At 44.9% G+C, this 25,750-nt stretch overlaps 1 protein-coding gene across 2 annotated transcripts in view; it reads left to right on the plus strand.

The window, feature by feature from the left end:
- LOC140719130 (protein phosphatase 1 regulatory subunit 29-like) overlaps positions 1 to 19,147 on the plus strand; it is a 509,863-nt gene extending 490,716 nt beyond the window's left edge. The window contains exons 4-5 of one of the 2 annotated variants that reach the window (XM_073033529.1): positions 7,284 to 9,555; positions 15,660 to 19,147. In XM_073033529.1, coding sequence (XP_072889630.1) covers positions 7,591 to 9,555; positions 15,660 to 15,665 — 1,971 coding nt within the window. In that variant the 5' untranslated portion in view covers positions 7,284 to 7,590 and the 3' untranslated portion in view covers positions 15,666 to 19,147. Of the gene's footprint in view, positions 1 to 7,283; positions 10,569 to 15,659 lie in introns of those variants that run through there. The other variant, XM_073033528.1, reaches the window with a different exon arrangement.
- The last annotated feature ends 6,603 nt before the right edge of the window (positions 19,148 to 25,750 follow it).

Consider the following 25,750-nt stretch of genomic DNA (forward strand, 5'->3'; position numbering starts at 1 on the left):
GGGTGTGCTGTCAATGGAACAGGTGGGGTGTGCTGTCAATAAAACAGCTGGGGTGTGCTGTCAATGGAACAGCTGGGGTGTGCTGTCAATAAAACAGCTGGGGTGTGCTGTCAATGGAACAGGTGGGGTGTGCTGTCAATAAAATAGCTGGTGTGTGCTGTCAATGGAACAGGTGAGGTGTGCTGTCAATGGAACAGCTGGGGTGTGCTGTAAATGGAACAGATGAGGTGTGCTGTCAATGGAACAGGTGTGGTGTGCTGTCAATGGAACAGGTGAGGTGTGCTGTCAATAAAACAGGTGGGGTGTGCTGTCAATGGAACAGGTGAGGTGTACTGTCAATGGAACAGGTGAGGTGTGCTGTCAATGGAACAGGTGTGGTGTGCTGTCAATGGAACATGTGAGGTGTGCTGTCAATAAAACAGCTGGGGTGTGCTGTCAATAAAACAGGTGGGGTGTGCTGTCAATGGAACAGGTGAGGTGTACTGTCAATGGAACAGGTGAGGTGTGCTGTCAATGGAACAGGTGAGGTGTGCTGTCAATAAAACAGCTGGGGTGTGCTGTCAATGGAACAGGTGAGGTGTGCTGTAAATGGAACAGGTGTGGTGTGCTGTCAATGGAACAGGTGAGGAGTGTGCTGTAAATGGAACAGGTGAGGTGTGCTGTAAATGGAACAGGTGTGGTGTGCTGTCAATGGAACAGGTGAGGAGTGTGCTGTAAATGGAACAGGTGAGGTGTGCTCTAAATGGAACAGGTGATGTGTGCTGTCAATGGAACAGGTGAAGTGTGCTGTCAATGGAACAAGTGAGGTGTGCTGTCAATGGAACAGGTGAGGTGTGCTGTCAATGGAACTGGTGAGGTGTGCTGTCAATAAAACAGCTGGGGTGTGCTGTCAATGGAACAGGTGAGGTGTGCTGTAAATGGAACAGGTGATGTGTGCTGTCAATGTAACAGGTGAAGTGTGCTGTCAATGGAACAAGTGAGGTGTGCTGTCAATGGAACAAGTGAGGTGTGCTGTCAATGGAACAGCTGGGGTGTGCTGTCAATAAAACAGCTGGGGTGTGCTGTCAATGGAACAGGTGATGTGTGCTGTCAATGGAACAAGTGAGGTGTGCTGTCAATGGAACAGGTGAGGTGTGCTGTAAATGGAACAGGTGAGGTGTGCTGTCAATGGAACAAGTGAGGTGTGCTGTCAATGGAACAGGTGAGGTGTGCTGTAAATAAAACAGCTGGGGTGTGCTGTCAATGGAACAGGTGGGGTGTGCTGTCAATAAAACAGCTGGGGTGTGCTGTCAATGGAACAGCTGGGGTGTGCTGTCAATAAAACAGCTGGGGTGTGCTGTCAATAAAACAGCTGGGGTGTGCTGTCAATAAAACAGGTGAGGTGTGCTGTCAATGGAACATGTGAGGTGTGCTGTCAATGGAACAGGTGAGGTGTGTTGTAATAGGAACAAGTGAGGTGTGCTGTCAATGGAACATGTGAGGTGTGCTGTCAATGGAACAGGTGAGGTGTGCTGTCAATGGAACAGGTGAGGTGTGTTGTAATAGGAACAAGTGAGGTGTGCTGTCAATAAAACAGCTGGGGTGTGCTGTCAATAAAACAGCTGGGGTGTGCTGTCAATAAAACAGCTGGGGTGTGCTGTCAATAAAACAGGTGAGGTGTGCTGTCAATGGAACATGTGAGGTGTGCTGTCAATGGAACAGGTGAGGTGTGTTGTAATAGGAACAAGTGAGGTGTGCTGTCAATAAAACAGCTGGGGTGTGCTGTCAATAAAACAGCTGGGGTGTGCTGTCAATAAAACAGCTGGGGTGTGCTGTCAATAAAACAGGTGAGGTGTGCTGTCAATGGAACATGTGAGGTGTGTTGTAATAGGAACAAGTGAGGTGTGCTGTCAATAAAACAGCTGGGGTGTGCTGTCAATAAAACAGGTGAGGTGTGCTGTCAATGGAACATGTGAGGTGTGCTGTCAATGGAACAGGTGAGGTGTGTTGTAATAGGAACAAGTGAGGTGTGCTGTCAATGGAACAGGTGAGGTGTGCTGTCAATGGAACAGGTGGGGTGTGCTGTCAATGGAACATGTGAGGTGTGCTGTAAATGGAACAGGTGTGGTGTGCTGTCAATGGAACAGGTGAGGAGTGTGCTGTAAATGGAACAGGTGTGGTGTGCTGTCAATGGAACAGGTGTGGTGTGCTGTCAATAAAACAGCTGGGGTGTGCTGTCAATGGAACAGGTGAGGTGTGCTGTCAATAAAACAGGTGAAGTGTGCTGTCAATGGAACAGGTGTGGTGTGCTGTCAATGGAACAGGTGAGGTGTGCTGTCAATGGAACAGGTGAGGTGTGCTGTCAATGGAACAGGTGAGGTGTGCTGTCAATGGAACAGGTGAGGTGTGCTGTCAATGGAACAGGTGTGGTGTGCTGTCAATGGAACAGGTGTGGTGTGCTGTCAATGGAACAGGTGAGGTGTGCTGTCAATGGAACAGGTGAAGTGTGCTGTCAATGGAACAGGTGTGGTGTGCTGTCAATGGAACAGGTGAGGTGTGCTGTCAATGGAACAGGTGAGGTGTGCTGTCAATGGAACAGGTGAGGTGTGCTGTCAATGGAACAGGTGAGGTGTGCTGTCAATAAAACAGCTGGGGTGTGCTGTCAATGGAACAGGTGAAGTGTGCTGTCAATGGAACAAGTGAGGTGTGCTGTCAATGGAACAGGTGAGGTGTGCTGTCAATGGAACAGGTGAGGTGTGCTGTCAATAAAACAGCTGGGGTGTGCTGTCTATGGAACAGGTGAGGTGTGCTGTCAATGGAACAGGTGAGGTGTGCTGTAAATGGAACAGGTGATGTGTGCTGTCAATGGAACAAGTGAGGTGTGCTGTCAATGGAACAGCTGGGGTGTGCAGTCAATAAAACAGCTGGGGTGTGCTGTCAATGGAACAGGTGAGGTGTGCTGTAAATGGAACAGGTGAGGTGTGCTGTCAATGGAACAGGTGAGGTGTGCTGTAAATGGAACAGGTGATGTGTGCTGTCAATGGAACAGGTGAAGTGTGCTGTCAATGGAACAAGTGAGGTGTGCTGTCAATGGAACAGCTGGGGTGTGCTGTCAATAAAACAGCTGGGGTGTGCTGTCAATGGAACAGGTGAGGTGTGCTGTCAATGGAACAGGTGAGGTGTGCTGTCAATGGAACAAGTGAGGTGTGCTGTCAATGGAACAGGTGAGGTGTGCTGTAAATAAAACAGCTGGGGTGTGCTGTCAATGGAACAGGTGGGGTGTGCTGTCAATAAAACAGCTGGGGTGTGCTGTCAATGGAACAGCTGGGGTGTGCTGTCAATAAAACAGCTTGGGTGTGCTGTCAATAAAACAGCTGGGGTGTGCTGTCAATAAAACAGGTGAGGTGTGCTGTCAATGGAACATGTGAGGTGTGCTGTCAATGGAACAGGTGAGGTGTGCTGTAATAGGAACAAGTGAGGTGTGCTGTCAATGGAACAGGTGATGTGTGCTGTCAATGGAACAGGTGGGGTGTGCTGTAAATGGAACAGGTGTGGTGTGCTGTCAATAAAACAGGTGGTTTGTGCTGTCAATGGAACAGGTGAGGTGTACTGTCAATGGAACAGGTGAGGTGTGCTGTAAATGGAACAGGTGAGGTGTGCTGTCAATGGAACAGGTGAGGTGTGCTGTAAATGGAACAGGTGATGTGTGCTGTCAATGGAACAGGTGAAGTGTGCTGTCAATGGAACAAGTGAGGTGTGCTGTCAATGGAACAGCTGGGGTGTGCTGTCAATAAAACAGCTGGGGTGTGCTGTCAATGGAACAGGTGAGGTGTGCTGTCAATGGAACAGGTGAGGTGTGCTGTAAATGGAACAGGTGATGTGTGCTGTCAATGGAACAGGTGAGGTGTGCTGTCAATGGAACAAGTGAGGTGTGCTGTCAATGGAACAGGTGAGGTGTGCTGTAAATAAAACAGCTGGGGTGTGCTGTCAATGGAACAGGTGGGGTGTGCTGTCAATAAAACAGCTGGGGTGTGCTGTCAATGGAACAGCTGGGGTGTGCTGTCAATAAAACAGCTGGGGTGTGCTGTCAATAAAACAGCTGGGGTGTGCTGTCAATAAAACAGGTGAGGTGTGCTGTCAATGGAACATGTGAGGTGTGCTGTCAATGGAACAAGTGAGGTGTGTTGTAATAGGAACAAGTGAGGTGTGCTGTCAATGGAACAGGTGATGTGTGCTGTCAATGGAACAGGTGGGGTGTGCTGTAAATGGAACAGGTGTGGTGTGCTGTCAATAAAATAGCTGGGGTGTGCTGTCAATGGAACAGGTGAGGTGTGCTGTAATAGGAACAAGTGAGGTGTGCTGTCAATGGAACAGGTGATGTGTGCTGTCAATGGAACAGGTGGGGTGTGCTGTAAATGGAACAGGTGTGGTGTGCTGTCAATAAAATAGCTGGGGTGTGCTGTCAATGGAACATGTGAGGTGTGCTGTCAATAAAATAGCTGGGGTGTGCTGTCAATGGAACAGGTGGGGTGTGCTGTCAATGGAACAGGTGAGGTGTGCTGTCAATGGAACAGGTGGGGTGTGCTGTCAATGGAACATGTGAGGTGTGCTGTCAATAAAACAGGTGAGGTGTGCTGTCAATAAAACAGGTGGGGTGTGCTGTCAATGGAACAGGTGGGGTGTGCTGTCAATGGAACATGTGAGGTGTGCTGTCAATAAAATAGCTGGGGTGTGCTGTCAATGGAACAGGTGAGGTGTGCTGTCAATGGAACAGGTGAGGTGTGCTGTCAATAAAACAGGTGAGGTGTGCTGTCAATGGAACAGATGAGGTGTGCTGTCAATGGAACAAGTGAGGAAAATTGCAAATGTTACTCCACTCTTCAAGAAGGGAGAGAGGCAGAAGAAAGGAAACTATAGGCCAGTTAGTCTGACCTCAGTGGTTGGAAAGATGTTGGAGTCTATTATTAAGGATGTGGTTTCAGGGTATTTAGAGGTACATGATAAAATAGGCCATAGTCAGCATGGTTTACTCAAGGGAAACTCTTGCCTGACAAATCTGTTCAAATTCTTTGAAGAAAAAGCAAGCAGGATAGACAAAAGAGAATCAATTGATGTTGTGTACTTAAATTTTCAGTAGGCCTTCGACAAGGTGCCACACGTGAGGCTACTTAACAAATTATGAGCCCATGGTATTACAGGAAAGATTCTAGCATGGATAAAGCAGTGGCTGATTGCTAGGAGGCAAAGAGTGGCAGTAAAGAGAGGCTTTTCTGGTTGGCTGCCATGACTAGTAATGTTCCACAGGAGTCTGTGTTGGGACCAATTTTTTTTACTTTACATGTCAATGATTTGGATGATGGAATTGATGGCTTTGTTGCAAAGTTTGCAGATAATATGAAGATAGGTGAAGAGGCAGGAAGTTTGAATAAGTAGAGAAGCTGCAGAAGGACAGACAGATTAAGAGAATAGGCAAAGAAATGGCAGGTGGAAGGAATACAGTGTTGGGAAGTGTATGGTCATGCACTTTGGTAAAAGAAATGAAAAGTAGACTATTTTCTAAATGGAGAGAAAATATAAAAATCTGAGGTGCAAAGGGACTTGGAAATCCTTGTGCAAGATATTATAAAGGTTAATTTGCAGGTTGAGTCTATGGTGAGGAAGGCAAATGTAAGTTAGTATTCATTTCAAGAGGACTAGAATATAAAAACAAGGATGTAATGTTGAAGTTTTATAAAGCACTGGTGAGGCCTCACTTGGAGTACTGTGAGCAGTTTTTGGCCCCTTATCTTAGAAGGAGGTTCATGAAAATGATCCCAGGTTTGAAAAGCTTGTCACATGAAGAGCATTTGATGCCTCTGGGCTTGCTTTCACAAACATTTAGAAGAATGAGGGGTGACATCATTAAAACCTATCAAATAGTGAAAGACCTTCATAGAGTGGATGTGGAGAGGATGCTTCCTATGGTGGGAGAGTCTAAGACCAGAGGGCGTAGCCTCAGAATAGAGGTGTGTCCTTTTAGAATGGAGATGAGAAGGAATTTCTTTAGACAGAAAGTGGTGAATCTGTGCAATTCTTTGCCACATGGAGCTGTGGAGGCCGAATCTTTGTGTATATTTAAAGCAGAGGCTGATAGATTCTTGATTGGTCAGGGCAAGAAGGGATAGGGTACAAAGGGTAGAAATTGGAGCTGAGAGGAAAATTGGATCAGCCGTGAAGAAATGGTGGAGCAGACTATATGTGTCAAATGACCGAATTCTGCTCCTGTCTCTTTATGTTCCTATGGAAGTGGAGGAGCTGCTGGGCTTTCTTGGCTGTGGTGTCCACAGTGCAAGCTCAGTGAGGCTTGGATTGGTGATACACACACATAGTGCTGGAGGAACTCAGCAGGTCAGACACCATCTGTGGCAGGAGTTCTTGACCTTTTTCATGCCATGGATCAATACCATTAAGCAGGGGTTCCATGGAGCCCAGGTTGGAAACTCCTGGTCCGTGGAATTGAATAAACAGTGCATGTTTTGGGCCAAGATAACCTTGGAGTAATTGGAGATTACTCCGGCCACATGAAACCAATTTAGTTCAGGAGGCACCAAGGAAAAGGTGAAAAATGTGAGAATGTGAGCCCAATAAAGTCACAGATGTTTAAAAAAACTACACCTAGTCAAAGGTCTCAGAGGATTGCAGCATGCTCTGACTAGCAAAAGGGTATTTGATGGAATCTGGTAGAGGCAATAAAGGACTGCTCCTATTGGCGGAGCACCATAAGACCATATGACATTTCGGGCCAAGGGTGGGCCAAAAACACAGAATAAAGGTGGGTATTCTTGGTGTGTGTTGTATAGAATAGAGGTGATTGGCAAAACAATAAAAAGAGGCAATTTTTCTTAAGCATCCAATGCTAGGACCTGGAATGTCCTGTCATAAGATCAGAAGACATAGGAGCCGAACTTGGCCCATCAGGAAGGAATTTCTTTAGTCAGAGAATGGTAAATCTATGGAATCCATTACCACCTGTGGCTGTGGAAGCCAAGTCATTGGGTGTATTTAAAGTGGAGGTTGATGGTGTTTTGGTTAGTCAAGGTGTCAAAGGTTACAAGGAGAAAGGAGGAGAATGGGGTTGCAAAGGATAATAAATCAGCCATGATGGAATGGTAGAGCAGACTCAATGGGTCAAATGGCCTAATTCTGCTCCTATATCTTATGGTCTAAATGTCAATTTATTTCATGCTGTTGAAAACAAAATGTAGGTGTGATCCTTTTTCTGATAAAGTCCTGTCAGTAATTTGTTGTTTGTCTTATTGATGCAGGGTTTATTGATCACGATACGTTTGAATGGCCTGGAGCATCTCGCTTCTGAATGAGAATCCAGAGAGTGAACTATTGTTCAAAAGAATGGGCTTTTGAAGAAGTGAAAATATCCCCGGAGCATTGAAGAAAAACCTCGATTCCTTCTTCTTCATTCACCTTTTATTTGTCAAGTGCTTCCATTTGTAAAAAGCAATGAACACAGATATGACAGGAACTGATCCATTGCTGTTGGTTATATTTAAAACTAATAGTAGCCACTCCTCACTACTAGAACTGTGTTAAACGTCAGTTGCTGTTTTATCAAGAATGGCCCGTGTTGGGCTGTTAGTGGCAATTGTTCTACTGAGCCAGATTGGCGACGCACATGGAGATTGCTGGCTGATTGAGGGAGAGAAAGGTTATGTTTGGCTGGCCATCTGCAGTCAGAACCAACCTCCTTACGAGTCCATTCCTCAGCACATCAACAGCACCGTACTGGACCTTCGCCTCAACGAGAACAAGCTGAAGGTTCTCCTGTACAGCTCCCTCAGCCGCTTCGGCAACCTAACTGACTTGAACCTGACGAAGAACGAGATTAGCTACATCGAAGACGGGGCGTTTTTGGTTCAGTCTAACCTGCGTGTGCTACAACTGGGCTACAACAAGCTGACCAACCTCACGGAGAACATGTTCCGGGGACTAACCAGGCTGGAGTACATGTATGTCCAGCACAACTTGATTGAGAGCATCTCAGTCAACAGTTTCTGGGAGTGCCCCAACCTCATCAGCATTGACCTGTCTGCCAACAGGCTGGCGAAGCTGGAGGGTAGCACGTTCACCAGCCTCAGCGGCCTGATGGTGTGTGAGCTGGCAGGCAACCCGTTCAACTGCTCCTGCGAGCTGGTTGGCTTTCTCAACTGGCTTGCCGAGTTCAACAACGTCACCAAGACCTACGATCGGCTTCAGTGCGAGAGCCCAGCAGAATACGCCGGCTACCCTCTCCTCAGTCCGAGACCCAACAGCCACCGGAACGCCATCACCCTCCTTGCTTCCTCTTGCCGCAATGGCGTCAAGATCATTCCGTTCTCCACGCCCATGGCTTCCAAAGACCCTGAAACCTACTCTTCGGGGATTAACCCGGCAGAATTCTCGTCAACAGAGCCGATTACAACATTCACGCTGGACGCCTTGAACAGCCCGACCATCAAACTGCACCACGTGACTATCACCGGAGCCACCCTGGTAGTTCAGATCCCTTCTCCCTACAGCAGAATGTACATCCTCGTTCAGTACAATAACAGTTACGTTTCGGACGTCACCAATCTGCGCAACAGGAAGGAGTACATTAAGCTGGAGAAGCTGAAGGCCCTGACTGATTACACCTTCTGTGTGGCTTCCATCCAGAAGTCACAGAGGTTCAACCACACCTGCCTGACCTTTGCGACCAGAGGGAGGATGATAAACCAGCCCTCCAATTCTTCCACCACCACCCATTACATCATGACCATCCTGGGGTGCTTGTTTAGCATGGTCATTGTGCTGGGTGTGGTCTACTACTGCCTGCGGAAGAGGAGGATCCAAGAGGAGAAGCAGAAGTCCATTAACGTTAAGAAAACCATCTTGGAGATGAGGTACGGACCCGAGTCTGAGACCGGCAGCATGATACACCAGATGCAGAAGTTCCACGAGCAGCCGATTTCCGTATCGAGGATGTCCTCACTGCCATCTGTGTCGGGGGATAAGGGACAATTTAAACCAATGGACATAAATGAGACCCCCAAGACCACCAAGGGCAACTATATCGAAGTCCGTACTGGGGAGACCTTGGAACGCAAGGAAGAGGAGATCAAACAGACAGACAATGGGCAAGGGTCAACTGCAGAGATCTCTACCATTGCACAAGAAGTGGACAAGGTCAATCAGATCATTAACAACTGTATTGATGCATTGAAGTTGGATTCCGCTGCCTTTATAGGCACCGACTCTGAGGTGTCCATTGACCGCCAGGTCACGCCCAGCACCTCCTCCTCCCAGCTGGAGAGGCCTGGTTTCCTCTCGCCCACCTACAAGGAAGGGGGTTACCCGCTGCAGCGCCAGAGCAGCACGGACGCGGCCCGAAAGCGTTGCAGCATCTCCTCGAGCGGCTCTGGGAAGAGCGCGCGTGTCTTCAGCCTCGACATTCCCGAACCTCCTTCCAAGGCAGAGTCAAAATACATCGAGAAGAGTGCGCCGGCTCCCACCTCCTTAAAGCGTCTTCCTTCTGTGGCATCGGGAGAGATCCATCATCTGGAGGTACAGCAAACCTACCACAGCAGCGAGCATCGACACTCCTTCCCTGCCTTATACTACGAAGAACATGGGGACACTATAAGAGAGAGGTCCGCGTTATTAAAGCCACTCTCCCGATCCAAAAGGGACTCTGCCTACTCCCAGCTCTCTCCCAGACACCAGTTCTCTGGATATTCTTCCAGCCCGGAATATTCGTCGGAAAGCACTCTCAAGATCTGGGAGAGATTCCGTCCCTATAAAAAGCACCCTCGGGAGGAGGTGTATATGGCCGCTGGACACGCCTTGCGAAAAAAAGTCCAGTTTGCTAAAGATGAAGACTTACATGATATTTTAGATTATTGGAAAGGTGTATCTGCTCAACAGAAAATGTGACTGGGGCTCAAGACTGCATTGATAAGTTTACAGAGAGAAAAAAACGTAGGGTTAATGGGTCCTTTTCATCTATTTAATGTTCAGATTTTGTCATTTTCTAAGTCCATAAAGTGCCCCCAAAATATTTTTTTGTCAACACCCTTCCTCCTTTGATGGTTCAGCCAGTTTAACCAAGCTACATAGGAAATGGCAGCATGAGAAGGTAATTCGGCCCCCTGGCCTATTCTGCCAGTCAGTAAGATCATGGCTGATCTGATCTTGGCCTCAGATCTTCTCTCCTGCCTCTTCCCATAACCTCACCTTCCCCATAGCCCCAAAATCGATATGACCCACCCTGAGGATTCAGTATCCACTGACCTCTTTAAATTAACTTCACTGTTTTAAGTTAGCACATCAATTGGGGAGAGGGAGACCAGAATCCTGATATGGGAAAGTAAGATGGTCAGAGCTATTCACTCCGAGGAAGTACTTTTGAGATAAAATCTCATTCGTTAAGCACTGAAAATAAGCTGGTTACGTAGAATTTTTTATTGTGTTCGAAGTCATTGCTGGTAACGTTCATAGGCGGTTTCATTCTTGACAGATACTAACCTAATGGGATTAATAGAAAGATATGTTACTGTAAGAAACTTACTAAACATGATTTCCACTAACATTACCAGCTGTGCTCTTGGAAGCTCTAGATCTTGAGCTCAAGGGTATGTGGGGGTTGGACGTTGGGGGGGCGGGGGGAGAGATAGAGGAGGCGGTGGGACATTCTTTGCCTTTCGTGGTTTTGACTCTCTGTCCATTCTACAACTGCCTGATCTTCATTCCCATTGACCTGATTCCCTTCCTTCAAAATTAAATGTACATTCAACAATGTGCGCTTCCTCCAGCTTCCAGTAATGGATCTGACTGCCAAGTGAAGCACCACTGGCTGTTTTGAGCTAATTCGCCTCAAGTCCAAGTTCAAGTTTATTGTCATTCAACAATATACATGTATACAGCCAAACAAAACAACATTCCTTCAGACCAAGGTGCACAACACAGAACATTTAACTCATGCACTACACGTAGAGTAATATTACCACAAATCAATTAACAAATAATAAAATATATTCCAGAAGATTGACATTTAGCATAAGGTGCATTTGTGACACAAGTTAAGAAGTAAACAGTATATGTTTCATGCATGATAAGACCTGGGTGCTGGCAGGGAGTTCAGTAGTCTTACGGCCTGGGAGAAGAAGCTGTTTCCCATCCTAACAGTTCTTGTCCTAATGCTACGGTACCTCCTGCCTGATGGTCGGGTGTCAGAGAGGTTGTTGGATGGATGGGAGGGATCCTTGACCGTGCCAAGGGCCCTGCTCCTGATAAATATCTCAGATGGGTAGAAGAGAAACCCTGATGATCCTCTCAGCAGTCCTTTGTAGGGATTTGCGGTCAGATGCCTTGCCATTCCCGTAGCAGACGGCGATGCAGCTGGTCGGGATAGTCTCAATGGTGCCCCTGTAAAAATTGGTTAGAGTCGCGGGTGGGGGGAGGGCGAGGATCATCGCTTGCCTTAACCTCCTCAGAAAATGGAGGCACTGCTGAAAAAAGTGAGGGGTCTGCAAGCTAGGGTGATCAGCACTCTAATCTGAATGGATGCTATGATGATGGTACTGGACAGCCATATAAAGTCCACATTTGATACCATATTCTGTCCTTATCCATCCAACCAGATGATTAAAATTACCACCATTAATTCAACTGCCTTGACAAAATATCCATAAACCTCCTATTTGCTTAAGGAATTCCAGACCTGTACACCCTGGGTAGAAATTCGTCCTTGATACTGTATCGTTCTCTGCTTATTCAGTTCTGTCCAAGTCCAATAGTCTTTAATAGAATCAAAATGAAGAAATGGAGTATATGAAATGGATTCTACTCAATGTGCAATTAGCCCAACAGCAGGCAAACCTCTCAGTGTCCTGACAGAAAAAGCCATTCAATTCCTGTGAAACAGCAATTAAATGGTACATTGAGGATAATGTTGGACACCTGATTTCAAGAGTCAGCTTCCTTGTCTTCACAGTTGGGCTTGAGGGGCATGTTGAATTCCTTTATTCATGCTTGACCATTATCTTTAGGATACCTTTTAGTGCAGAATAGGTGGAAAATCATCTTCTAGATAAGCTAAAGACTGTTGAGTCACTAAGATCTGATTTGAGTCCAGTAGTCCTGAAACTCTGGCCTAAATTTCTCCCTCATGGGACCAATTAGCACAGGTTCAGAAGACAGGGGCATCCATTTAGACCAGAGGTGAGGAGGAATTTCTTTCACCAGAGGGTGGTGAATCTGTGCAATTGGTTGCCACCGACGGCTTTGGAGGTCAAGTCATTGGGTATGTTTTAATCAGAGGTTGACAGGTTCTCGATTAGTCAGGTGTCAAAGGTTACGCAGAGAAGGCAGGAGAATAGGGTTGAGAGGGATAATAAATCAGCCATGATGGAATGGCAGAGCAGACTCAATGGGCCAAATATCTTATGCTCCAATATCTTACGGTCTTATGGTCATACGGAGTAGACTAACTAGTTAGTCATTTACAGATAAGTTGTGAATTATGTCTTCCTACATGAATCGGTCGCAAAGCACCATGGGGTGGAATGCTGGGAGCTACATGAGAAAGCTGACCTGTGTTGCTTTCACCAGAACATGGTATGAGCTCTGAACACTGTTTCTGAAAGTCAGTTACAGAATCATAGAATCAAATTGAAACAGGCCCTTCAGTCTACCTTGTCCATAACTACCATGATGCCAGTTTATGCAACTGCTATTTTTTAGGCCCATATCTCTCTCTGCCTTTCCTATCCAAATACCCTTGCAAATACCTTTTATATATTGTAATTGTATCTGCTTTCACTGCCCCCTCTGGCAGCTTCTTCCAAATAATCAGCACCCTCTCTGTAAAATCCCTTTAATTAACCTCGGATTTCTCTCTTCTCATCTTATAGATGAGTACCCTTTCATTATAGATCACCTCCCCTTGGGAAACAGACTATATTATAAGGTCATTCCTTAGCCTCTTACGTTCCATGTTCCAGGCAAAATCTTGGTGAATCTCTTCAGCATTCTCCATCGTTACCACATCCTTCCTATAATGTGGAGACCAGAACTGTGTACAATTCTCCAAATGTGGTCTAACTGATGTCTTATGCAGCTGCAACATATCATTACAATTCTTAAAGAGAGATTACCTTTACTAGTCAATGAAACATTGTGACATACATTGAAATGCATCATTTGACCATCGCAGTTCAAGGATAGTGCGGTGGGCAGTCGCAAGTGTTGCCGCACTCCCAGTAGCGACATACCATTCCCACAACTCACTAACCGTAACGCTAATGGTACATCTTTGGAATGTGGGAGGACACCGGAGCACCTGGAGGAACACGGGGTCGCAGGGATATTACATGTCTCAGTCTATCATGGCAAGCATATCAAATGCCTTCCTCATCACCCTTCACTGCCATACTCAGAACTATAGACTTGTCTCCCATTGTACAACATTTCCTCATGGTCTTCCACTGCTGTAACCCATCGACTTGAAGGTTGGACGTGTTGTGTGTCCAGAGATGTTCTTCCACACACCACTGTTGTAACATGTGATTATTTGAGTTACTGTCGCCTTCCTGTCAGCTTGAACCAGTCTGACCATTCTCCTCTGATCGCCCTCATTAACAAGGTGCTTTCATCCTCAGAGTAGATGTTTTCTTTTTGTTTGTGGCACCATTCTCTGTAAACTCTAGAGACTGTTGTGAGTGAAAATCCCAGGAGATCATCAGTTTCTGAGATATTCAAACCACCCCATCTGGCACCAACAATCATTCCACGGTCAAAGTCACTCAGATCACATTTCTTCCCCATTCTGATGTTTGGTCGGAACAACAACTGAACCTCTTGACCATGTCTGTGTGCTTTTATTCAATGAGTTGCTGCCACATGATTAGCTGATTAGATATTTGCATTAATGAGCTGGTGTGCCTAATAAAGTCGCCATGTTACACGTTTGTCATGTTGCACATTTACTGCATTTGACAAAAGAATAGTTTCTGTTCCTTTTACTGTGATATTCACCATTCAGTCACTCTATTTGAAACAATATAATAAGTGGATTAACCTTTGATAAAACAAAGGACAGAGAGATGTCATATAATTCCCTTCAGAATTTGGTCAAAATCACTGCCAGCAGTAGATTGGTGCTACCATTTTTCCTTGTTGGTTTGATAATATATAACAGATTTATGTGCTAAATAATGGGTATTGTAGTGGTATGTTCACACTGGAGAAATGAAGTTAGAATTTAAATCACCCCAATTCCACATTTCTTCTAGTCTGTCTGATTACCCATTAGTCTGATTTTCCTTTCTCAAGTTGCCTCAGTTTGGACTCTTTTACCTCACGCGGGGAAAGACACTGAATCACAAACACAGATGCTGGAAATCCAGAGCAATACACACACAAAATGCTGGAGGAACTCAGTAGGTCAGGCAGCATTTACAGAGGGAATAACCCATCAACATTTTGGGCTGAAGCCCTTTATCAGGGCTTGATGAAGGGTCTCAGCCAAAATGTGGGCTTAAAACCATAAGAATCTGATGAAGTGTTTCTGCCTGAAATGTCAACAGTTTATCCCCTTCCATAGGTGCTACTTGACCTGCCAAGTTCCTCCAGGGAAGGGCACCACCAAGATGGTCTAACACCCCATGCCACGTACTGAATAACTCTTCCACTAGCTCAAATCAGCATTCCTCTAGCATGTTCTGTCCAAAACTTGGTGGGTGGGGGGGTAATGGAAGGGGTAAAATAACTTTCATTTCACCTTGTCAGAAACATCTGTCCTTCCACCCAATCTAAGTACATTTTACAAATTTCCCTTACAATGTTAGGTGCAAAGATTTTTATATTTGTGAGCTTTTCTTTCTTAATAATGCTGAAATGCGATGTAAGAGTAGTCTTTTCCAGATCACATCTGTGTATTATTTTGCTATAGTACTGGAAATGGAGGGTTTTATCCTTCCTCATTGATCCATTATCACTTCAGTGACCTACACATGTTCAGAGCCAAATGCTGACAAAAGGAATGGAGAACTTGAGTTCCTTAGTGCTCCTGAAATAATCGAGAGCAGATTCAGGGGGATAAGGAACACAACGGCCCTTTGGCAGTGGAGATCTGTGGAAAACGTGTGAGAGAGCAAGGTTTCTGAGGTGGCCAAGCAACTCCTAGTCACTCACAGTAGCTGATAGCTTTGTTCAGTGTGGTAGGAGATGGGGCGGGGGGGGGGGTGTGATTGTGCAGGAGAGGGTCTTTTCTGAGGTCCCCTTGCAGAGGTAGAGGAAACAGAACTCCTATGCCTGGGTGTGCTTTAACTTTAACACCAGGTGCCGGTGTAGGAAAGTATTCACACTTGGGTAAATTGATCTCTGGCAGCTGGAATTAACCATATGGGACATAAAATATGGTTTACATCAAAGTCCCAAAACCACTTTGGTTGTGGGGAATGGGGATGCCAAAATGCCCTGCATGTAGTTAGCGTCAGATAAATAAAGGCACATTTTCTCTCAGCCGCCCCCAACCCACCTCACTCTAAGCACCTCAGCACTTACCCGGGCACAAAAGTAAACGGTTTGCTAAGTCATGATACAAGATGGATTGTGTCAACAAATGGAATCAATGCTATTTTTGTTTCTGTGTGTGTGTTTTTTTACAGAAATAAGAATCTTTGTAGTCTCTTTAATTTATCAAATAGACCTCCCGAGATAAGATCAAGCTGACGGCATCAGAGCCTAGCACTTTAGCTCAAGGCATGTCATTTCCTCCATGCCCTTCACCACCTGTAAGTCATCTTAAGCATCTTACTATATGAATGGCTGCAAGACTGAGAAACAGTGACTGGGGAGGGGAGCTGGTGTTGAACTCAGAGCTTCGCTACAGGGTATTTTCACTGCCAAGCATTGATATTTTTTGTACTATCATTATATGCTTTAAAAGTGTTTAATTTAATGTCAAATCTTGGGAATTGTGTATTTATGTGGAAGACCTGTAAATATTATCCAATCAAAAATGTGACGCAAATGTAATATGGAAAATTGTGATGATCAACACATTTCATCCACATTGGTTCAGGCAGCCCCAAGCAGTTGGACTGAAGGTTACTTATCTCCCCGCTGCTGATTTGTTCTCTGCAGGTTGGGAGGGGCCATATGTACAATAACAAAAACTGCAACTGCCCTGTAGACCCAATTCGTTTTAAACCTAATGATCAGTGACAATTCCCAGCTGTTGCGTTTTTGTACATTTTTGCACGAGATGTGGTCATTGCAGGTGATGCCAGCATTTATTGCCCATCCTTAGTTGCCCCTGATCTGAGGAGGCTGTTAAGTGTCAATCATGTTGTTAGATTTGGATCTTATCTAAGTCAAAGCCAGTTAAAAGTGGTAGATTTTCTTTCCTGAAAGACATTCTTTTACAACAACCTGACATCGTCAAATTTATTAATTTACTTGAATGTAAACACCTCAGCTGTCAGAGTAGAATTCATCGACCTCTAGATATTCATCCCATATCTCCACCATCATACCCCAAGAAAGATAGGAAGGCCATTTTGCTGCTTAACACAATGAACATCTCAATTTGGCCTTTCCCCACATTAGGTACTTGAAAGAAATCTCAGTAACTCAGCCAGGTAGTTAACTTCTAAGCCAGCTTGCCAAGATTAAATGAATGTTTGATATTAGTATGGATTCTAATTGATCCCACCTCTGGTGCTCCTCCCCCTTTTCTTTCTTCCACAGCCTTCTGTCTTCCCCTAAGACACCCCTCCAGCCCACCTGGTTTCACCTATCACCTTGAGGTTCTTCCTCCCCTCCCCTCACCCTCTTACTCGGACTCCTCACTTTTTCTCTCCGGTCCTGCTGAAGGGTCTCGGCCCGAAACATCGGCTGCACTCTTTTCCATAGATGCTGCCTGGCCTGCTGAGTTCCTCCAGCATTTTGTGCGTGTTGCTCGGATTTCCAGCATCTGCAGATTTTCTTTTGAAGATAAGATTCAACCAGTTTTTATTTTGTTCTCCAGCATAAAAATTAATCGGCCACCTGGAAATGTGCGTAGAAAGAATTGTCACTCCTTACCATATGACATAGGTGTGGATTCACTTAGCTCAGCCTGTTCCTAGTTTAAGTGTTTCAACTTCTATAAAGAGGGAGAGCTTTTTTTAATAATAACACCAACAGTTTTACACGGTGACTGATTAAGATTTGCTTTCTGCGGAATCCCAGCAAATCTTGCTTCCGTTTTAGGAATCACACTAAGTTTTAATTTGCACATCTGAACACATACTGTAAACTCCTCACATCACATTTCACAGGGAAAAGTGCCAAACCAACATGGAACAATAGGTATTCCAGAATCAGTCGTTAGCGCGGAGGCATAATCCGGTGCGCACTGGTTTTGTAGGTTTGCCACCTGTGCGGGTACCTGAATGGGACATGCTTAAACCATGAGTAAATAATCCCCCTTAACAGTTTTATGACATCTCTTTGTCCTCTATTTAACAAGGGTGTTAACCTAGGTAACTCTGTACTCTAGAGAGGAGGTCTTCACCTCTCGGTATTTCTGCTGACATCTTTTGCAGTACAGTACACGACAGATCTCACTACCCCACCACGCTTTGCAGCTTTGAAGCCTTCACCACTTTGAATACTGCTCTGGATTTCATCCGGTGGTACCATCCTCAGCTGCTCTCTGAACGAAACGTTCTGGCATAAGTTATGTTGCAGTGACTTAGACCTCTCAGTAGGTGCCATTTGGAATTCTGCAAGCAGTTCCAGACATACTTTGGGAAAATTTGAGATGTGAATCTTGCAGAGTAGACTCACCAGGAAGAACGATACAGAGCTTTATGAGGTAAATTATGATGATTATAATTACATTTGAACATCCTATGAGTAGAAGAGATTAAGAGTTGATAAAAATTGAGCTGTTTAAACTGATTGAAGAATTCAGTGGAGGGAATTTCCTCGGGTGGTGGTGTCCAAAATTTGCTCAGAGGTGGCCTCTTCACCCGAGGGTCATAGAGGTCTGAAACTCTCTCCTTCAAAAGCTGGAGGGTTGAGGGGGATGATGATGAAAAATATGAAACTGAGGTTGATAAGATTTTGTTCCCAAATGGGGCAGAAAGATAGGAAGATGGGCTTAAGAAGCAGGTCGTACACAGGAGGATAGAACAGATAAGAATGGTCTCCTCCTGTTCCCACTGATACACCAACCAATTTCCCAAACACTGCATAAAATCACTTTCTGTAAGTGCAATCAGTAATCTGAACTGATCCATCTGTTCTCCAGATTCCTGCCTATAAACTAACAAAGAAATGAGACAGGGAGCTGGGGCCTCCCTGCCAATACTGAGAATGGTACATTTTAGACCTTTCTTTTATGTCAAAGGTGAATTATTCCTCCTCATTTGGCTTTGTGGCAGAAATATGTGGGTCACTTTTCTTGCCTGATTGGACCATTCCCGATGACAATTGCAACTCTTGTTAGAGGAATTTCTTTGGAGCTTTCTCCCAAAACGCTTAATTTGCTGAGTGTAATTTTTTTGTTTGTGCCCATCAAGCTGGGTTCAGTAGTCCCCAGAAGTCACACTGACATTATCCAGACTTCACATTTCAATGATCACAGCAGCTCTTCCACTGCAGCCCGGATATATGTGCTTACCCAAAGTGGATTGTAGCTTTCAGCCTTCTCTTCTCACTAGCCTAAAGCTCAAATTGACTTAAACTTACAAATATTTATAATCTTTGGTACAGTGCTTGCACGTTTCAAGCACAATACTGTATGCCTTTAAATCCTGGTTCAAGACATGTCTGTATTTCAAGTGGTCTTGCACATCTCCTGTATGTTTTCCTGCCATTCTTTATTGGTCCTCTGTAGCTTTTCCATCTCACAGACTTTTCCATGAGCAGCCACAAAAAAGTGGGAGAGAATTTGGCATCTTCCTCAGGCCGGATACAGCCTCATCCTCAACAACAACAACAACAACAACAACAACAGCAACAGCAACAGCAACAATTAGATGGACCTATGGTAATCCGGTCCATTCTTAATGAGGTTTTTAACTTTGGTCTTGTTCCAGCTAAATTTATGCACCAAAAAAAAACTGTTACAAAAAATAATCAAAATGTGAGTTTTGTAATACAAGAGGAGAAATGGTTCTGGGTGGGAGGGGAGACAGGGTGGGGGGCTGTGGAAGTTAAGGAAAAAGAGAATTCCCCTCCCACCCACTTCCAACAGTGATGTGTTTATTGCATGATTTAATGTATTTTCAGAACAGATTATCGTTGTGTATGTGACTGTTTGTCAACTTTGTTTATTGTGACAGACCGCTTTCTACAGGCCTGCTTAGGAGCTGGACAGAAAACAGGGATGGAGAAGAGAGAAAAAGACATCAGCCCTGTTAAGGTCTGGAGCAAGTGAACTTTGACCCCGATCCTGGGCTGAGTCAGGGTTCAGTTCCCAGTGTGGCAAACTATCCCACTGGCTGGGTGCAGAGACAAAGGCTCATCCCTGCTTCATTTGATATTGGACACCTTCTCAATCTTACTGTCACTTCCCCTGCCCATCGGTGTGAGATGGTAGACATCCAGTCAGTCAGGTAGTCTCCCGACCTCAGTGAGCAGGAACCTGCTTGCTGGGACAGACAGGCTGAACAGTCTGGTGTCGAAAGAGGCTAATGGAAGTATGATACCCAACATACCAAAATCTGCTCCTCAAACCTAGTATCTCCTTTAGTATGGAGTTAAAGTCACTGCTTGTAGTATTCCTGCATCTTCCCCAGCCCCCCAAGTAAACAATTATGGATGTGATGCACCATCAGTAACTCTCGGAGACGGGAGGCGAACGATAAGCTTTTATTAGCTGCAAGAGACCACCACACAAAATCCTGGAGACTGAGGGGGGAGCAGTGCCTCCAATCGCCTTTATACGGGGGTCTGTGGGAGGAGCCCACAGGAGCAGTCAGCAGAGGGGTGTGTCCAGACAGGTATATGTAGTTTACCACAGGATGTATTAGACATGTCAGAGAAAATGGAACATTAACTCTTTGCTGGCTGCCTCTAAATGCAGTTTTAAATTTTACAGTCAGACTGCACAATTGGCTCCAATGTTTATAGAAATGAAATTTAAATATGCAAGTGCACGCAACCCCAGTGACCACATCTCTGATGTGTTCTAGTCTGCATCATCCCAGCTGTTGATTGATGACCCTTTTGGATCTTTAAAGGGAAAGATTTTGATTTTCTCCTCACTTAGCTTAACATTTCAACCTGAAAGAACTCTTGCTTCTGTGTCTCTCATTAGACGGGACACAGACTTATCTTCCTGGCCAACCTGTTCATTTGTGGGAGCAGTGAACTGCCTCATAAGGGGAATCTTGCCTTTATACATACTGTGTTGTTTCTTGACTTTGAATATAGATGACTGTATATTTAAAGGGTTCTTGATTAGTAAGGGTGTCAAAGGTTACAGGGAGAAGGCAGGAGAATGGAGTTGAGAGGGAAAGTAAGTCAGTCATGATGGAATGGCAGAGCAGACCCAATGGTTCAAATGGCCTAATACTACTCCTATGTCTTATGGTCTTACAATGCCAAATAATTGGCATTTCTATGAAAATTTCAGCCCTGAGTTAGTGATGCTGATCAGAATCAGGTGTAATTTCACTGACATGTTGTGAAATTTGTGGCAGCAGTACATTGCAATACATAATAAAAACTAGAAATTACAATAAGAAATATATTTTAAAAATTAAATAAGTAGAGGAAAAAGAGAGGGAGAAAAAGCTGTTGAGGTAGTTTACATGCCAGCCCTGGCTTTTATTGCCCATTAACTCAGAAATTTATGTATTTATTTACTAACTGAGGTACAGCATGGAACAAACCCGTCCGGCCCAGCAGCCCAGCCTAATCACAGGACAATTTACAATGACCAATTAGCATACTAGCTGGTACATCTTTGCACCGTGGGAGGAAACCGAGCACCCGGAGGAAACCCATGCATTCACGGCGAGAAGGTGCCGACTCCTTACAGACAGCGCCGGAATTGAACTCTGAACTCCGACACCTTTGCACTAACCACTGTGGTGCCCCAAGCTGGGTCATTTGATAGGGTAGCATAGCGCAGAGTAATATGCAATGGCAACAAGCCCTTCGGTCCAGCTCATCCATGCTGACCAAGATGTCCATCTAAGCTTGTTACTACTTGTCCGCATTTGGCCTGCAGCCCTCTGATAGCTTGAAGTTTTGGTTTTCAGTCTATGTGGTGTGAATTTGCAGGTTTGACACAAGAAAACAATTGGAATTAAATGAATCTGGCTCAGAATCAGGTTTCGTATCACTGACATACATCATGAGATTGTTGTTTTGTGGCAGCAGTACGGCAAATTTTAAAATATAAATTACAATAAGAAGTATTTACATAAAATTAAATAAATAGAGCAAAAAGAGAGTGAAAGCAGTGAGGTTGTGTTCATGGGTGGTTCAGAAAGCTGATGGTGGAGGGAAGAAGCCACGGTAGTGTAGCAGTTACCATGTTTCTCTTACAGCTCAGAGTTCGATTCTGATATCACCTGTAAGCTGCTTGTATATCTTCCCCATGAAGCGTGGATTTCCTGCCGTTTCCGCACCCAGTCAGCGGGTTAGTTGGTCAGTTCTGTGAGTATCGGCAGGTTGTGGGGTGGTGTAGCTCAGTGGGTAAAGTCAGCAAAGTTGTGTCCTGAATCTCACAGGCCTTTCTTTTCTGAGGCTCGACTAGATCTCAACACTTGCAGGTTAAGATCTCTCCAGTCTGGTATCGACAGTCACTTCTCTGAATACTCAGAAATAATTGTGAGAATTAACCTGTACTGCTCTTTCATTTTGGTTCCAGTTTTCTTCCACATCAACTCCCTAGTACTGGTTTTACGTCAGTGATTGCACAGCCATCTGGTAACCCTTCCTGTGATGTACATCTTTCCCAATGTTTCCTTCTATCATTTCTTCCTTTCTTTCTCTTTTGTTTTGTCTCTCTTTCTACCTTTCTCTTTCTTCCTCTTTCTATCTATCTCCATATCCATCTACGTATCTCTCTTGATTGCTCACTCTCTACCTAATTAACTATCCACTGATTCAGGAACAGCTTCTTCGCCTCTGCCATCTGATTTCTAAATGGACATTAAACCCATGAACACTACCTCACTATTTTTAAAAAAATGTCTGTTTTTACACTGCTTATCTTAATTTTCCTATTGTAATATTGTAATTCATTTTTTCTATATTATCATGTGTTGTATTGTACTGCTGCAGCAAAGTTAACAAGTTTAACAAGTTTCACAACAATTCAAAACTCTTTTAACATCCCTGTCTAGCTGCAGAATTTGGAGAAAAGATTATGTTTAATCTATTAATCTAATTTTGTGCTAAACTTATGTTTGTAGAACCTTCCCTGTAAGTCACCAATTAGTCATTAATATACTGCTAACCCAGTGACCCATCCTGAAAAAGAATTCTCTCATTTCTCCCTTTTATATTTCTTGCAGTCAGACATCAAATCAAAAGATCAGCTTGCAATGATATTTACAAACTGCAATGCACATATTTATTCTGGTTCAGTTAGTTAGCACTGCAGTGCAGTGATCTGCATTATTGTCTCACTGCCCCAGGGATCCCTATTCAATCCTGATATCGGGTACTGTCTGTGCGGAGTTTGCACGTTCTGCCTTTGACCCTCCGGATTTTACCCCTACATTGGTAGGTAAATTGGGTTCTGGAAATTACCCCCAAAGTCCTCCCGAAGTGCAACACCTCTCTCTTGGCTGCATTACATTCCATCTGCAGTTTCTTATGTTTCGTCAGAAGAAATGTGAATTCAGTTCCTGAACGTGGCTTCCATAGAAATCAGCACTTGTCCTCCTCCTGTGTCTAGTGTGGTCAAATGCACAACCTCCTCCCCACTCCCACCCCTTCCTCGGATGGAAAATTTTACAAGGAAATGGAGTAACCTCCCACAGACATTGTCTTCTCCATTTGTGGTAGGTAGCTGGGGGGAGGAGCTGAAGGGGAGGTCCCAATCACCTCCAAAATCAGGAGGCAGAAGCAATCAAGGCGGTAAACATCCAACACCCCCACAGCGCAGGGACTAGCAAGGACAGTCTGTTAATACCTAGTATCGTATCAATAAAAGCTCTGGAGGGAAGTCAATAAAGACACAACACCCAAGGCATGTGAAACACAGAAGCAAGTGGATAATCTAATTTCTATATTACTCAATCATCCTTGAATTTTAATGGAGAAATCTTCAATTCTTGACTCAAAAGTTCCTTAGCTGCTGGCAACCTAACCTGTTTGGGGGTGAGCCTCATTGTAGGTCTGACGGTAATATCTTTCCTCCCAGGGTCACAGGACTCCATTGTCATTTCAGCAGAGTGCTCTGAGGATCACCGTGGTCACCCGGTGCTGCAGGGTGAGCCCGGCCGCAGGTATGAATTTCTCTCCCAGGACTTTTCACTATGATGCCAGTTCGACTCCCCGATTGCCAATTGCGATGGATATTCCGCCTCACATCTATCCCTGGTTTCCGATCCGCTGCGGCCACTCTTGGGCGAGGCTTTTTCACGCATGAGTGCTTGACTTACGGGCTCTCTTACAGCAAACCCCTCCGTCAGCAAGAGCAGTGACAGGTGTAGAGTTGGGACGCCAACTGTGATTTTTAAAGATGGCTTAATTGACATCTGCCAGTCTCTTCCAATGCCAAGAAATTGATGGCTTTACTTATCCCACATGACTTGTTTGCTGACAGGGGTAGTGCACATCAGGGGAGAGGTAATCAACTACCTTTAGGCTGGATATGTTGCATTGACAACTCATGTGACAGGTCCATTCACTGGGTTGGCTCCAGGTGTCACCATGGCTGCAGGAGAAACTGGGGGCCACTGATAGTTCTGAAAGACACACAGCAACAAAACCGCAAAACTCAAAGCAAGGGAAGGGTTGGGGTGATCTTGGAGCAGGTTAAGAGTTCAGCATGACGTCGTGGGCCAAAGGGCCTGTACTGTGGTGTAATGCTCCTCGTGTTCCTCGAGTCAGAAAACACCTCAAGGATTGAACATGAGAAGGCAGCGAGACTGTTGGAATTAGCAAGAACCTCAATGAGAGTGTTTGGCTAAGATCTTCACGTGGTGACAGATGTGCTGCTAGGTTGCTGTTCTATTCGCTGAGATGTTGTCTGAAGTTTATTTCCTGATTGAACTTCTTATTTGCAGAGGTGTGGAGGGTCAGCAGTTCCTCGAATTTAGGAGATTGCGCTCTTGAGTGACGTTGAGATTTCCTGCCCCAGTGGTAATAGTTTGGGCTGAGTGAAGATTTTCTTGTGGTGTTTGGGGGTGAGGGAACCTCAGCTGGGACAGTGGGGACAACCTACAACGGGGTGGAGGGGTGAAGACTCCCATCCCTATTCTGTGACAGCTTCCATCCCCGTTCATACCTCCTCCTCCCCCCAACGTCTGTACATCTTCATACTCAAGGATAGCTGGGGGGCAGGCGGAGCTCAGATGAGAGAGAGAGAGAGAGCGAGAGATTCCGTGTGTGTGTGAGTGTGTGACTGTTTGTGTGTGTGTGTGTGTTTGCCCATGCGTGTGTGTGTTAATTTTAATGTAAGAGTACTGACCATGGGTAGGAACTCACGGAGCTGGAAGGTGGAAGAATCAGTGAGCTCCCTGTATGAGGCCTGTGTTTCAGATGGCAAATCTCCCCTGTCTTCAAGATGAACAACATTGGAACACTCTTAGTTACTGGATGGGTGATATGTTTCAATTTTTTCACACAGGTTAGAAAGGAGACCACTAATAGCTTGTTTCAAAATAATGAACAGAGAACATCACTCTAGGCTGAGTTAGAATATAATGAGCGCAGAGGGAAAGCTGAGAACATTTAACAGGTGGATAGTCCAACTCCCCATGGTTAAATTACAGGGAGAGATTACACACAGTAGGCTTGTATTCACTAGAACTTTGAAGGTTAAGGGGTAATTCGGTTGAAGCTGAGGAAAGTGGAATTGATAGCAGAGGATTCAGAAACTGGAAACATTACCTGAAAGTTAGAAACAGGGTTGGTGGCTTGAATTAAAAATCACTTCATGTGTATCAGGTGAAAGAACTTTGGAATTCTGCTCAGAAACAACCACTGATTCTGAGTTAATTGTTAATTATATATATCTGAGGTTGATGGGATCTTTGTTAAGGAATTAAGACAGTAGCTGCTGTGAGGTCACAGGTTAGCTGTGATATTGAAGGTGTTCTCCTCTTGTTCCTGTGTTTCTGGCCTTGCAACATTAGCTCTTCCAATTGGCCGATCATGGATTCAAGACCCATAACTCAAATTCACTTGTCCATTAATCTAATACCCTGGAGAAGTTCCGGAGGCTATCAACATTGTCTGTCTGTCTGTAGCCATTTCCCCCACTATTCTAACAAAAAGGATTCAAAGGAGGCGAGCAAAACAGTTTTTTAAATGATCCTCTAATTTTTTTTGGCTCTAGGTATTGTTGCTGTGATAGTCAGAAGAGCAATCTTCCATACCCGGGGCAGTTCTGCAGGGATTACTATACTCTACGTCTGCAGGCCCATTGCTAAAGCGTTTTCAGGACTGGGAGAGCCTGCACCAGCAGTTGTTGTGGGAGATGGGTGGGATGAGTTGGAAACTGGTGTACCATTCACTCGCTGTAAGGCAGTCACATCAGCTGAATGCAACACAGGACCTGACATATTCAGAACGC

This window comes from Hemitrygon akajei, chromosome 31 (genome assembly GCF_048418815.1).
Source record: "Hemitrygon akajei chromosome 31, sHemAka1.3, whole genome shotgun sequence".
Lineage (NCBI taxonomy): Eukaryota > Metazoa > Chordata > Chondrichthyes > Myliobatiformes > Dasyatidae > Hemitrygon > Hemitrygon akajei.